The sequence below is a fragment of the Vigna radiata genome, chromosome 6 (genome assembly GCF_000741045.1).
Source record: "Vigna radiata var. radiata cultivar VC1973A chromosome 6, Vradiata_ver6, whole genome shotgun sequence".
NCBI lineage: Eukaryota > Viridiplantae > Streptophyta > Magnoliopsida > Fabales > Fabaceae > Vigna > Vigna radiata.
This window is the reverse complement of record NC_028356.1, coordinates 2,173,114-2,185,414: the sequence shown is the minus strand read 5'-3', so window position 1 is coordinate 2,185,414 and position 12,301 is coordinate 2,173,114. Positions and strand designations below refer to the sequence as shown.

The 12,301-nt window shown below is 32.6% G+C and overlaps 1 protein-coding gene across 2 annotated transcripts; it reads left to right on the top strand.

The window, feature by feature from the left end:
- Positions 1-5,684: 5,684 nt before the first annotated feature.
- Positions 5,685-10,473, top strand: LOC106763962 (DNA primase small subunit). Of its 2 annotated transcripts, none has more exons than XM_014648149.2 (16): positions 5,685-5,808; positions 5,925-5,975; positions 6,261-6,436; positions 6,614-6,691; positions 6,782-6,893; positions 7,697-7,781; positions 7,868-7,919; positions 7,993-8,054; positions 8,133-8,248; positions 8,332-8,453; positions 8,653-8,721; positions 8,893-8,950; positions 9,168-9,241; positions 9,574-9,622; positions 9,802-9,881; positions 10,146-10,473. In XM_014648149.2, the coding sequence occupies exons 1-16, from the start codon at positions 5,754-5,756 to the stop codon at positions 10,206-10,208; spliced, it is 1,302 nt and encodes a 433-aa protein (XP_014503635.1). In that variant the 5' UTR covers positions 5,685-5,753; the 3' UTR covers positions 10,209-10,473. The 2 variants fall into 2 exon arrangements, with proteins under 2 accessions (XP_014503635.1, XP_014503634.1); XM_014648148.2 differs by having other exon boundaries at positions 9,799-9,881.
- The last annotated feature ends 1,828 nt before the right edge of the window (positions 10,474-12,301 follow it).

Sequence of the window (12,301 nt, the reverse complement as noted above, 5' to 3'; positions counted from 1 at the left end):
AACACTAGAAGACATTAATACATGTAATTGTAAAATGTAAATAGTTGTATTTGATGCTAATTAGTATAAAGAGTAAATGTAGATTTAGAGTGTATATAGAAATTTGGTGAAATGGAATTGCGATGTCATTTACGTTGGTGTTAGTTAATTTGTGAGAGAGGAAAAGAGCAAATTTGGAGAATAAACTGAATATTTCATCTCGTGATGGATGAAATATACTTTTACGATTATGTTCCACACACATAAAACTCCTGGATTACCATACATAAGTTGTAACAATAAAAAAAGTATAAATCCTATAAAAGCATTTAATAAAAGACAAATTAAAAAATATATACATTTACAAAAAAAAAAACACTTACAATTTAATAAAGTTCATTTTATTGCATCACATATAAACTTTGACCATCAGAATAAAAATAAAAAAGTTAAAACTTAATTACACTTTTGATTATTTAATTTATTTAAAAAATTCCATTTGACCTATAATTCTTATTTGATGTAATTAAGTTTTATAATTTTTAAAAATAATCCAATTAAATTAAAGTTAACATTATATTGGTATATGTCACGTGTTAGTTGGTAGTATTTTTTATTTCTATTTGTTTTTTATTTTTAATTTTTTTTGTCATGTTTCATATAATGTAATTACGTTTTATATTCAATTTAATCCATATTTTTACAAATTTGACTTGATTTAGTCTTATTTTTCTTTAAATTGAATAATGTTGTCTCTCCCCAAAATCAAAATATTAGAATGCTCATGAATCAAATGACACTTTGCACCACGAGTGATCTTGTTTGGTGTGGAGCCTTTTCAATCTCACTAAAAATAAAAGTTTTGACATGGTTCTCTTTGTTATATTCAAACTCCATAAATAGTTTTTCCACCATTCGTTAAAATTTTGGGGCGCAGTTTGCAACCAGCCAACCACGTCGTCTCGTGTCAATTGCCTCGGTGAATGTTAGGCAACTCTGAGTGTTTATGGAGAGGTTTGGAAAGGTAGCAAGGCAAATTCAAAAATCTCAACCTTAAAGTAGCGGTGCATCATATGATTACAGTTTTATAGGCAAGATCATTCACGAATAGTTTATGCATGCAACCAGTAGAAAACTTGGACGGGCTTAGAAAGAGGACGCCTAAGTTCGTGCAAGTGGAAGAAATGCGAGATTTCAAGAAACACATGCAAGCATAAGCCTCGTCAAGTGATAAGAAGGTTGAGAAAAAAACGCACGACAAAAGGAATTATTCACGATCCAAGGAGTCGACTAAAGGGTCATGGTTCCGCCAATATACTCCTATGAACACACCCCGAGCAAAAATTCTAGAAGAAGCTCTCAGTGTTAAGTTGATGCTCACTCCCAAAAGGAAGCCAACTCCTCTAAATGCCGAAGGGAACATGCATTGTCTACACCATTGAAACCTTTGACATACAACTAAAGAGTGCACCACTCAACGTGACAGGATTGAAAAATTGGTTTGAGGGGCATTCAAAAAAAAATTCAAAATCAAATAGATTGAGAGGATCCCATCTTGTATACAATAGCCCTAAGCGAAGTTCTTGGCAAGAATCGAGAACAAACCACCACAAAGAATCATCTAGGCAAAAGAGTAGAAGTCGGAGCCAATAATGTCTGTTAAAAGGTGTGATCAATACTATCGTTGAAGGATTTGTTGGAGGTGGATACACGAAATTTAAAAAAGTTTGTTAAAATCGAGTGGATGGAGATGATAACCTCTCGCAGGCATAACCTTGAACGAAGTTCCCAACGAGAATTGAGAATAAACCACCATAGAGAATTATCTTAGTGAAGTAGCAGAAGTCTAAGTAGATAATGTGTGTTAAGAAGTATGATCAATACCATTGCTGAAGGATTTGTTGGAGGTGGATCCTCGACGATGGAACGCAAGAGAGCGCTCAAAACTGTGCATCTGGTTGAGAAAAAATGAAAAGAACCATGCCCCTAATCATCTTCACTAACGAAAATTTCAAAGTCCTTGATCTTATGGTGATAGCTGTTGAGATTATTAATTATGGCATAAGAAGGGTACCAATTTACTAGGGCAATTTGATCAACGTCTTGTACTGGAAAACATTCTTAAAGATAGATATATTCAAAGACCTCGTCATACCTTACAGTGAGTAGATCGTAGATTTCTCTAATGAGCAAGTGAACATTATAGGATACCTTGACTTAAGAACAAGAATCAAATATGGTTGGAATAATCGGGAGATCTGCATCAGATACCTATGGTTGAGGCTAACACATCCTGTAACGTGTTGATCAAGCAACCATGCCTGAATCCCTTTGGAGCTATAGTGTCCACGCCTCACTTAGTTATGAAGTTATCGTATAACAAGGGCATAATCTACACAATATATGTTGATCAAAAGACTGCTTGAGAGTGTTATGTTGTGAGTCTTAAAATGACTCCTTTCGTTTTTCCACATAAAACCCATCAGTTTGAAATAACCATGGTAGACCTTGGTTTTTGTACAAACATAGAAGACTAAATAAACCCACGTGGAGAAGTCAAAGAGTTGAAGTTGAGAAAACTTGATGGTTAGAACACAGAGTTGGGGAGTGAGTTGGATTCAGAGCAGGAGCGAGTGATGGCAAATGCATTAACAAACAACAAAAACTTGTTTCCATGGACTCTGTTAATATGCCAGGTATTCATCCGATAGTAATGTCCCACGAGCTAACAATATTTAAAGAAGTTCAACCGGAGCTCTGAATACCACCTGATGGAAAAGGCTCCAAGGAAGAGGACTAAACACGCGACTTGAGCTGATTTAAAGGTCCTTGAAGCTTCTTTGAGAATGAAACACGGCAGAATAGTGAGGGATTAGAGATCGAGAGAGATTTTACCAAAACCTAAGTGCGATAAACTTCGCACTAACCCTAGGCATAAATAGAAGAGAAAATTTGAAGGAGAACGAACCAAACCAGAGATAGGACTCACAGAAACCCTAAATAGAGTAGGAACCCTAATCTGGATCGAATAAACCCTAAAAAAGGGGGAAACTCAAAATGAACCAATTAATTGGTTCAAAAACGAGATTAAACAGCAGAAAAGAGTTTTAATCGAAGGAAAAACTTCTAAACGGAGCAAAAGAGGATTTAATCGTTAAAACTTGAAAAAAATGGTGAAAGGATGACGAAACCCTAGGAGGAGATGAAAATAAATCGGTGAAAGAGGAAATTTGTTGTTGAATAGGCTGAGGCAATGAAGAAATATGAAATAAGATGATGAATATGTGAAGAGAAAGGAAGCTTACAGTTGATGGTAAGCTCTCGAGAAGGAAAATGCTTTCGAGGAAGAAGAAAACGAGAATGAAGAGAAATTAAGGGCGAACGAGAGATAACGACAACGAGAGAAATTTCAACCTTATGACAGGTGTCCATAACTCCGTAATAATAGGTTGTGAACTTATTTACAAGTTTGTCACCACATTTCATATCATGACCGGTGTTTATAACTACGTAATAATATGTTTTAAACTTATTTACAAGTTTGTCACCACATTTTATATTATGATTGATATACAAAAATACGTCATAATATGTCTTACTTTTATTACAATTTTGCTACCGATCAACCTATTATGATAGATAAATTTTACCTGTCATAATAGGTGATCATAATATCCTATTTTTCCAATAGTGAATATGTCATGTATGTATGCATATACATACCTATATGTCGCATTCATATATAGTTTTCTTTTGTTCTTTTCAATCATTTCTTCAAACACAAACTATACATATTTTTTATCGTGTCGCGTAAGTCTCAATTCTTCTGGTTTCTCTGTTTCTTTCTAAGTTTCATTTCTTCTGTCTTCTATATTACTTTCTAAGTTTATTTTTTCTCTCTTCTCATTGACTGTAATTTACCGCATTTAAAATTTTCAAGAAGATAGAAGCTAATTTACCGCATTTAGGTAATTTGTGCATTGTAATTGTTATTAGAAACAAAACTCTCAAACAACTAATTTGAATATATATATATATATCGTAATCCGAAACCGAAAATACACCAAGTTTTGCAATTCATAGACAATTGTCTCTAAAAGTATCTAAACAAAATTAATTGAGGTTTAAGTGAGTTTTGGGACGGAAAATTATAAAAACAAAAATGGTCCAATTTTTGTAAAGGAATTAAAATAAAATTTTACATATTTTAAAAGTGCAACATGTTGTATTCATTGAATAATTAAAATTGAATAAAAGTGTATATGTCCTTAGAATGTCACTCCCTCTGTTACATGATTCCTTAAATCATGAAAAAAATTCAAATTAATTAACTGAAATATTTATCACTAGGTTTTTACTAAAATGTATTATATATTTCAGAAGATTCTATCATCTGCTTCATTGTGAACAGAGAATTTAAGTATATGGTAATTTTTACCAAAGTAAAAACATGTTTACTTTCTGAGATTTAGTTTGAACTTGGTTTGTAAACATATTTTCACCTGTCATTTTTTCCTCCTAGTATTTCATTTGTTCTCTAATTTGGCCACGGTTATTGGTATGTATAATAGCCTTAACGAATATCAGAAGAAGATTGTAATGCTTAATATCGTAAGTTCAAGTCAGTGAGTCCAATCACACCATTACTAGTTTTCTATGTATTATGAGTAAAACCAAGTAAAAAGTTTATTTTACAATTATGTTTCTTTCTTTTTTTTTATTATAAAAAAAGATTAAATATATTTTTGTTATTTAATTTTTGATAAAAATTAAAATTAAATATTTTTTGAAACTTTTGTTCAATTTAGTATTTAAATTTAAAATATGTAAATTTAATTTTTTTTATCTAAATTTTATTAAACTTATTTTCCATTTCAAAATGATTAAATTCATATTTACTTTTAAAAAGAGAAAGAGATTAAATTGTCTAAACTTTTAAAAAAATAATTTTTAGTGAAAAATAACAGATTAAAAATCATATTTAACACATACAAATATAATTTTACAAAAAATATGTAATTATGTGTCGTAAAGATATAATGAACTTGTATTTTTTAAACATTGATTTTTTTATAAATAAATAAATAAGTAACTATTTAGACTTAACATAATTTAAGATATTTATTTTATGATAATAAAAAATAATAAAATTATTATTGATAGTGTTTTATTATAAAATTTATCAAATAAATAATTTTTGTAATTTTATTGTTATTTATTTTATAGGTAATTTTTAATTTGAAAAAATAATAAAATTTTAAAAAAGTCAAGACAAAAACGGTTAGATTTTATAAAAATCATTTAAAGGTAAACAAGGAAAGAAAATATGACACTAAAAATAATTAATTATGTAGATACTATATATATATATATATATATATATATATATAATTAATTATGTAGATACTATTTTTTTTTTAAATTTATAGAATTTATGTTTTCTTAATTTTTAATTTTTTAAATATTTGTATGGAAGCAGTAAAACTGGTTTTTATTATTATTTGTAAACAATTATAATTAAAAAAGAACATGAATTCAAATTAAATTAATTGAATCATCTTTTAATTACTTTTTTTCATTTGGTTTGCTGGCCGTTAATGACTATAGCAATCAAAGTCGAATGGGCCGAATAGGAGTAGGCCCATTAGGGCCTGAGTTTCCCGCTTGATATATCTTTATCTTCCCGCCATTTCACTTGTACTCCTGCATTCCTCGGTTTCCCATTTCGCAAATCCAATTCTTCTTTCCACTTCACAGTTTCAGTCGCAAAGCAAATGATCACACAACAAGAACCCGATTTAAATCTCAATCACCTTAAGCTATATTACGGTTTGTTACTTCCCGTTGTTTCTGTTCCTTTATTCTCCGTATCAAAGTATCATAATTTGTATTGTTTCGAACTGGGTTTGACCTCTCTTCAACGTTTCCTCTTCTCGTTTCCCCAGGAAAGCTGTTTCCTTTTGCCGATTTATGCAGATGGGTGTCTTATGGCAACGGTAATATCGCCAAATGTTTGTTTCTAACGAGTGTACATTCTTAGTTCTAATGTGTTTGTAGTCCAACCAATAAATCGATATCCGTCTCTAAAATAATCATATCAGTTTCTTTTCCTTGTTTATAGAAATATATTAGACTTTGTTGTCCTTGTTCTTTTCTGAAATCCGTCTCTTTTTGTAATTTTTATAAATGGACAAAGTGAACATCTCCTAATTTAGTGACTCAGGACACAATTAACTTTGCTTTTAATTTATATTTTACATTTTTGTGGGGATTATTTGTAGATGCGAAGCACCCTGGTTGTGATCAATCCTATATGGGACGGAGAGAGTTTTCCTTCACTCTGGTGGATGATATTTATCTGCGTTTCCAATCTTTCAACAATGCACATGAGCTCGAAAATTCAGTCAAAGAGAAGTCCCCTGTTAAGATAGATATTGGGCCTGTCTACTCTGTTGATGTAATGTGCCCTCCTTCTCCAAATCCTCACTAGCTAGACTCCATTTTTAGGCAACAAGTTCTTATAATTCATGCAGGAATTACAATGGTGTTTTTTTCTTCGTCAATCCTTTTGTAATGATAAGATGTAGCTTTTTTTCACTCACGTATTCTGTTCTTTGTGTTTTGTTTGGTTCAGCCTGCAAAAAGGTATGCCTATGCGCAGAGTGAAAATAATGTCTTTGCCCCAGTTGAGAGGGAGTTGATTTTCGATATAGTAAGATTTTTTCTCAGTCTCCTAGTGAAGCCTTTAGCTATTGTGGCCTTCTTCACGTTTGACACCTTTTCTTTTTTTGGGCCTCTGTAGGATATGACAGACTATGATGATGTTAGATACTGCTGCTCAGGTGCTGACGTTTGTTTGGTTTGCTGGCCGTTAATGACTATAGCAATCAAAGTGATTGATACTTCCTTGAGAGGTATTAGTATGCATCTTATATCATACTAGAGAGACATTGCAAATTTGCCATGTATATTCATTGCATTGAAATAATTAGATAGCAGTACATATCTTAACATACAAAGACCATGGAGTGGGTGTAAATCACCAGGTGGAAATCCTATCAGATAACAAAAGTTTGCCTCATAATCACCAGGTGATTTTACTTACCGGAGTGGTCATCCCTAAGCATAATAGTTTTTTTTTTTTTTTTTTTTTTTTTTGCCGAAGCAGGAAGAGACATGATTTCTACTTGAAAATTAATGAGAGTGGCTATAGTCTAGGCCGTGTCTTGAACATTTCATTATTTCAACATCTTAATTTCCCGACATCTTTATTGCTGGGGAATGTATGACTTCGACAATGCCTCATATACCTTGTTAGAGGAGTCTCGGTGCTTAAGTGAGTCACTCCGCCATATTTCGTACTATTGGATGTTAATCACACTGATTGCATGTTTTCAGGTTCATCAAGAATCTCTTTTGTATTTGTTTTCATGCCACTTCTGATCTTTCATTGTGCTAATCTTCGTATCAAAGATTGCGATTTTGTTTTCCTAGCTCTTAATGTCCTTTGCGTTCAGACTTTCTTCGTTATTCAAAAATAGTCAAAATACTCCGAGGGATATAGAATATCCAACATGCATTAAATTTATATACACTAGCTTTGCATGCTGCAACTTAGAGCCTACTTAGTTATTGTACAAATCAAGTGGGCGTTATTTGGGAGCATGTGCTTTATTAGTAAATTTTTTTGACTTTTGCTTTGGGGCTACTGTTTCAGATGACTTTGGTTTCAAGCACGTTCTCTGGGTATACAGTGGACGCAGAGGTGTTCATTGCTGGGTCTGTGATGGGAAGGCAAGAAGGTGAGGCACTAAACTATCAAAAGTTATCCTTTGTCTACTTGTGACGAACAGAGTCATAAATTCAAACACCACCTTTTCTCATACAGGTTGTCTAATGAGCAGAGAGGTGCTATTGCTGACTATTTTCGTGTCTACAAGGTAAAGTATACTGATGGCAAGTGGGTTTCGAATATATGTGGAAGTGTTTGTTGATTTCATATATGCTGTCCAGGGCAATGAAAATAGTCATAAGAAGGTTTCTTTGACGGGTGCTGCTCTTCATCCTTTCTTGGCGTAAGTCTTAATACGAATGATTAACATTTCGAACCAGATCTCTTATTTCGTATCATAACCTGTATTTTATTATTCCAGGACATCATACACTAACGTTCTCAAAGACTATTTCGAGAAAAATCTGCTTACCGGACAAAATTTACTTGCTACCGAGGAGAGATATGAGAAAATTCTAAGCATGATTCCTGATGAATGTACTTTTATTCCCTGTCCTTCCTTCATATGAACCTTGTTACTTTATTTCCTGCTACTATCTTAGGCGGTTTTCCTTTTGCAGCTATTGCTTCTGAACTTCGGGGGAGATGGCACGATAGTAGGCGGTCTTCTAGTGCAAAAGAAGACATCAATGTTGTTCGATGGGAACAACTCAAACAGTTGCTGCAATCTGGAAAACATAAGGTATGTAAGCTTCCTTTTAGGAAATGCAGTCTGCTCTCTTCAATATTTGTATGAACATTTTAAAAGTCGAAAGAGCATGGAACTCTCGAGCAATATTGGTCTTGAAATTCTTGCTGTAAATTGTATGCAATATGCGGAATTTTATGGAACAAGCACGATTTGTTTCCTATTATTAATTTTTCCCTAATACTTTTTGAAGGCGCAAGGGCTGCGCCGATGTGTTGAAGAGATTGTGTTCTCCTTTACATATCCGAGGCTGGATATGGAGGTTTGTCGATCAACTGCTTCCCTTTTTCCCATATCCCCTTTTTCTTTTTATCTTTCATAATAGTACCGTTTCTGTAGTCGAAGTGCCCAGCAATGTCTATTATGTATTACCACTAACAACTTTTGGCTAATTTTAAGTTCAGGTTGTTCATTAAGACTGTTTATGTTATAGGTTTCTAAACATATGAATCATTTGCTCAAGGCACCATTCTGTGTACATCCTAAAACAGGTCAGTGTCTAATATGTTTATGCACAATTTTTATTGACAATAAATTGAATTTTTTATTTGAGGCTTGGGATTTTCACCGATGGCATTATAATCATATGGTTTTGCCTTCTGATTTTTAAAGAGAAAAGTTGAACTATAAAGCTCTCTCCCGGTATAAATTGTTTGATCGAATTCACTTTGATTGTTTGGCATTACATGGTATTCTTCTTTGTTGTAGGTCGTGTCTGTGTCCCAATTGATCCAAATCGGTGCGACGAATTTGATCCTACTACAGTACCCACCCTTTCACAGGTAAACTTATTCTGCAATGACAATTTTCTCACCTGCATTCAAGGGAGGGGGAAACTTTCAACTGGTTCAGTTATTTGCGTATTTTTCATGAGGGAAGTTCCTATTTATTACTTGACAGTATTTGGGACATGCATAGTGAAACTCGCTCCCTTTTCCAACACATTTTCATGTGGAAAAAGGAAATATCACCTTTTGACATGGCTAAAGTGGGGGTATAAAGTATATGCCTGTATTTCACCATTGCATTTGCAGTTTTGTACCATAATTTTTTTTTTCTGAACACTTTTTGTGTCTGAATCTTGCTTAATATTGAGTTGTATGTGACGTTGCAGCTGATAGAAGAGCTTAATTACGAAGGCTCAAGATCTGATGTTGATGGTGGTAAGTTAATTACACTCGAACAATCAAAATTTCCTTTTGTAAAATCTTCACATTGCCGTCACAGTGTGTCTTGGACTCTTCGAGTTCAGGTTATGTACATTAATATGCTCTCTCTAATGCTAATTGCAACCTGGATTCCAGTACAATTGAAAGTGGTTTAATACCTTGTTTGATAGCAGAATTGAATAGAACTTCGCTTGGACATGCCATTACGCTCTTCAGATCGTCATTCTTACATCCTTTACTAAAAGTCTGCAAGGTATATTTTTACCACTGCACCGAACTGCATTAAGTTAACCTCAATGCCATTATTATTAACCATTTAGAATAATAATATATTTGAAAGGAAGTAAACGGTGACTCATTTTCTGTTTATTTATACGTATTTTATGTGGCATTACAACTCAAATTCATCAAAACATTTGTGTTGATGCTGTTTATCTTACTAACTTGATACCGTATTATTACAGATTCAGCATTCAAGTATACCTAGCATAACTGTTTTAAATAATGAATACTGCAGGAAGAGATAGAAAATTCGTATAACGTAAAATTGCAGCAGTCAAAGAATTCCCTTGGTTGGTAAAGCCACCTATGCTTCATATTGGTTAGACAGAGCTGTCTCGAGGTCACATTAATGGACACAATCAAAAGATGGAATGTTCATGGTACTGTTGAATTATAAAGAAGCATTTTAACTCTTGTATTTTAATACAACTGCAACCGTTCTTCTGGTGAGAGAAAGGCAATTAATTTGAACCTTTCCATTCGTCCACTGTATAAAATTTTGGATGGCCCGTGTTACGTAAAAGATATTTCTGCCAGTAAATGGAAATTACCAGTAATTTTAATGTAGCGTCTTGTGAAGGATTACAAGTGATTTATTATATAGTTTCCCAGGTATTGAATTATGAAGGAAAAAATCATTAGCATGATCAAAACACTTCTGTACGGGTGAGTGACACTGATTATCTTTCCAGAAATTCTGGTACATGACCATGCAAGGTGTTGTCATGACATCCCACAAAAAAATGATTGTAATTACTCACTGTGCTGAATCTGCTAGATTGTTCCACATTACGTAGCAATTAAGGGAAAAAGTCGGCAGATGGTGGTAATGTATCTCAGACATTTTACAGTGATAGTTTTTCTTACAATTATTGCACTGAAATTGAAAGTTATGGTTTCATACAGTAATGTGTTGTACAATTCTAATCGACAGTCTGTTATTATGAATGTAACTTGATAATATATTTAAAGGAAACTTCACCTGGTTATGAATTTTTATACAGGTCCAAACTACAATTTTTTTCAATTGTGAATGGCCACTAAACCGGTGTTTAGGTGTAGATAATTAGTGAGAAGGGTTGTTCAATCATGATATGAGATTTTAATGCAGAATATGGAAAGGGTGAAACATGGTAAGAATCCTTAAACTTACGTGAAGTTTGATAGATGAATAAGAAAAGAAAAACAGAAGGTGGAAATAAGATAGATATCCTTTGCAATAGAGAGATAGCAAGCACGGGTAGGTAGGTGCAATGCAACCGACAGTGAGAAGGTCCCACATCTGCTCTGCTCCTAATAGAATATTCTTCCTGCCTATTTATACCTCTACGTGTATTCTTCTACTAAAATACGCCTACCTGTATTTAGACACCAAACTTAAGGGAAGGTTAAATACGTAAATCACAATTATAAGCCACCTTTGTTGAGATTAATGTTTTTGGTGTACCAATAATTTTTCATAATATCTAATATTTTATAGTTTATTATAAGTAATTTTACTAAACAGCGGAACTAATGAAGTAATTTAAATATTAATTAATATGGAATGAACTATAAATAACTTAGAAAATTATAAAACTTACAAAATTAAAAGTAATAACCTATAGGGATGCCAAAATTCTTGTGTTTCATTATTGTGCCACGTCACAATCTTTTCTTCTCCATTATTGGCTAATAGAAGATTTTTTTTTGTCAGTATATATATATATATATATATATATATATATTTTGATTGTTTACTAAGAAAATCTAAGGAAGTTTACTTTTAAAATATATAATGTATTTATTATAAAGAATTTTTAAATCCAAATCTCGAATTGATAAAATCTGGTTCTTGTTGTCTGCATTAAAAAACTCAAGCTGGATTTATTAATACTATTTTACTGTTGTTGTTACGTCACTTTGCATAACCTTCGATCCATTTAAACCTGAATTATTATATTATTGTTTTCTTTTTTATTTTTGGAGGCAATGTCGTCAAGAATGCGTTTTCAGTGCAGATAAAATGTCCATTTTGGAGGTTATGGACAACCTTTCATGCAACCTAACACCCAGGTTAGTAGATTCCTGTGATGTCTTTTGTTACATTTTTATTTTAATTTAAAATGCCAATAACCTGCAACACTATATTTCTAGAATGATAATAAGACTTTTTGAATTAAAATAATTATAGTTTTATGAAACCATATGTTGATGCATGACTCATGAATCCATATAGCGTGAGCGTGAAATATGCCTTACACGTGTCATGTAAGCATGCTCATGTTGTTCCCCACTTTAATATTGCTAAAATTTACACTAAATTAAAGTAAGAGAAAACATTAATGTATTCCATCACTAAATTTACTTCTAATACCAAAGTGGAAAACTATTGAATGTTTTATTTGTATA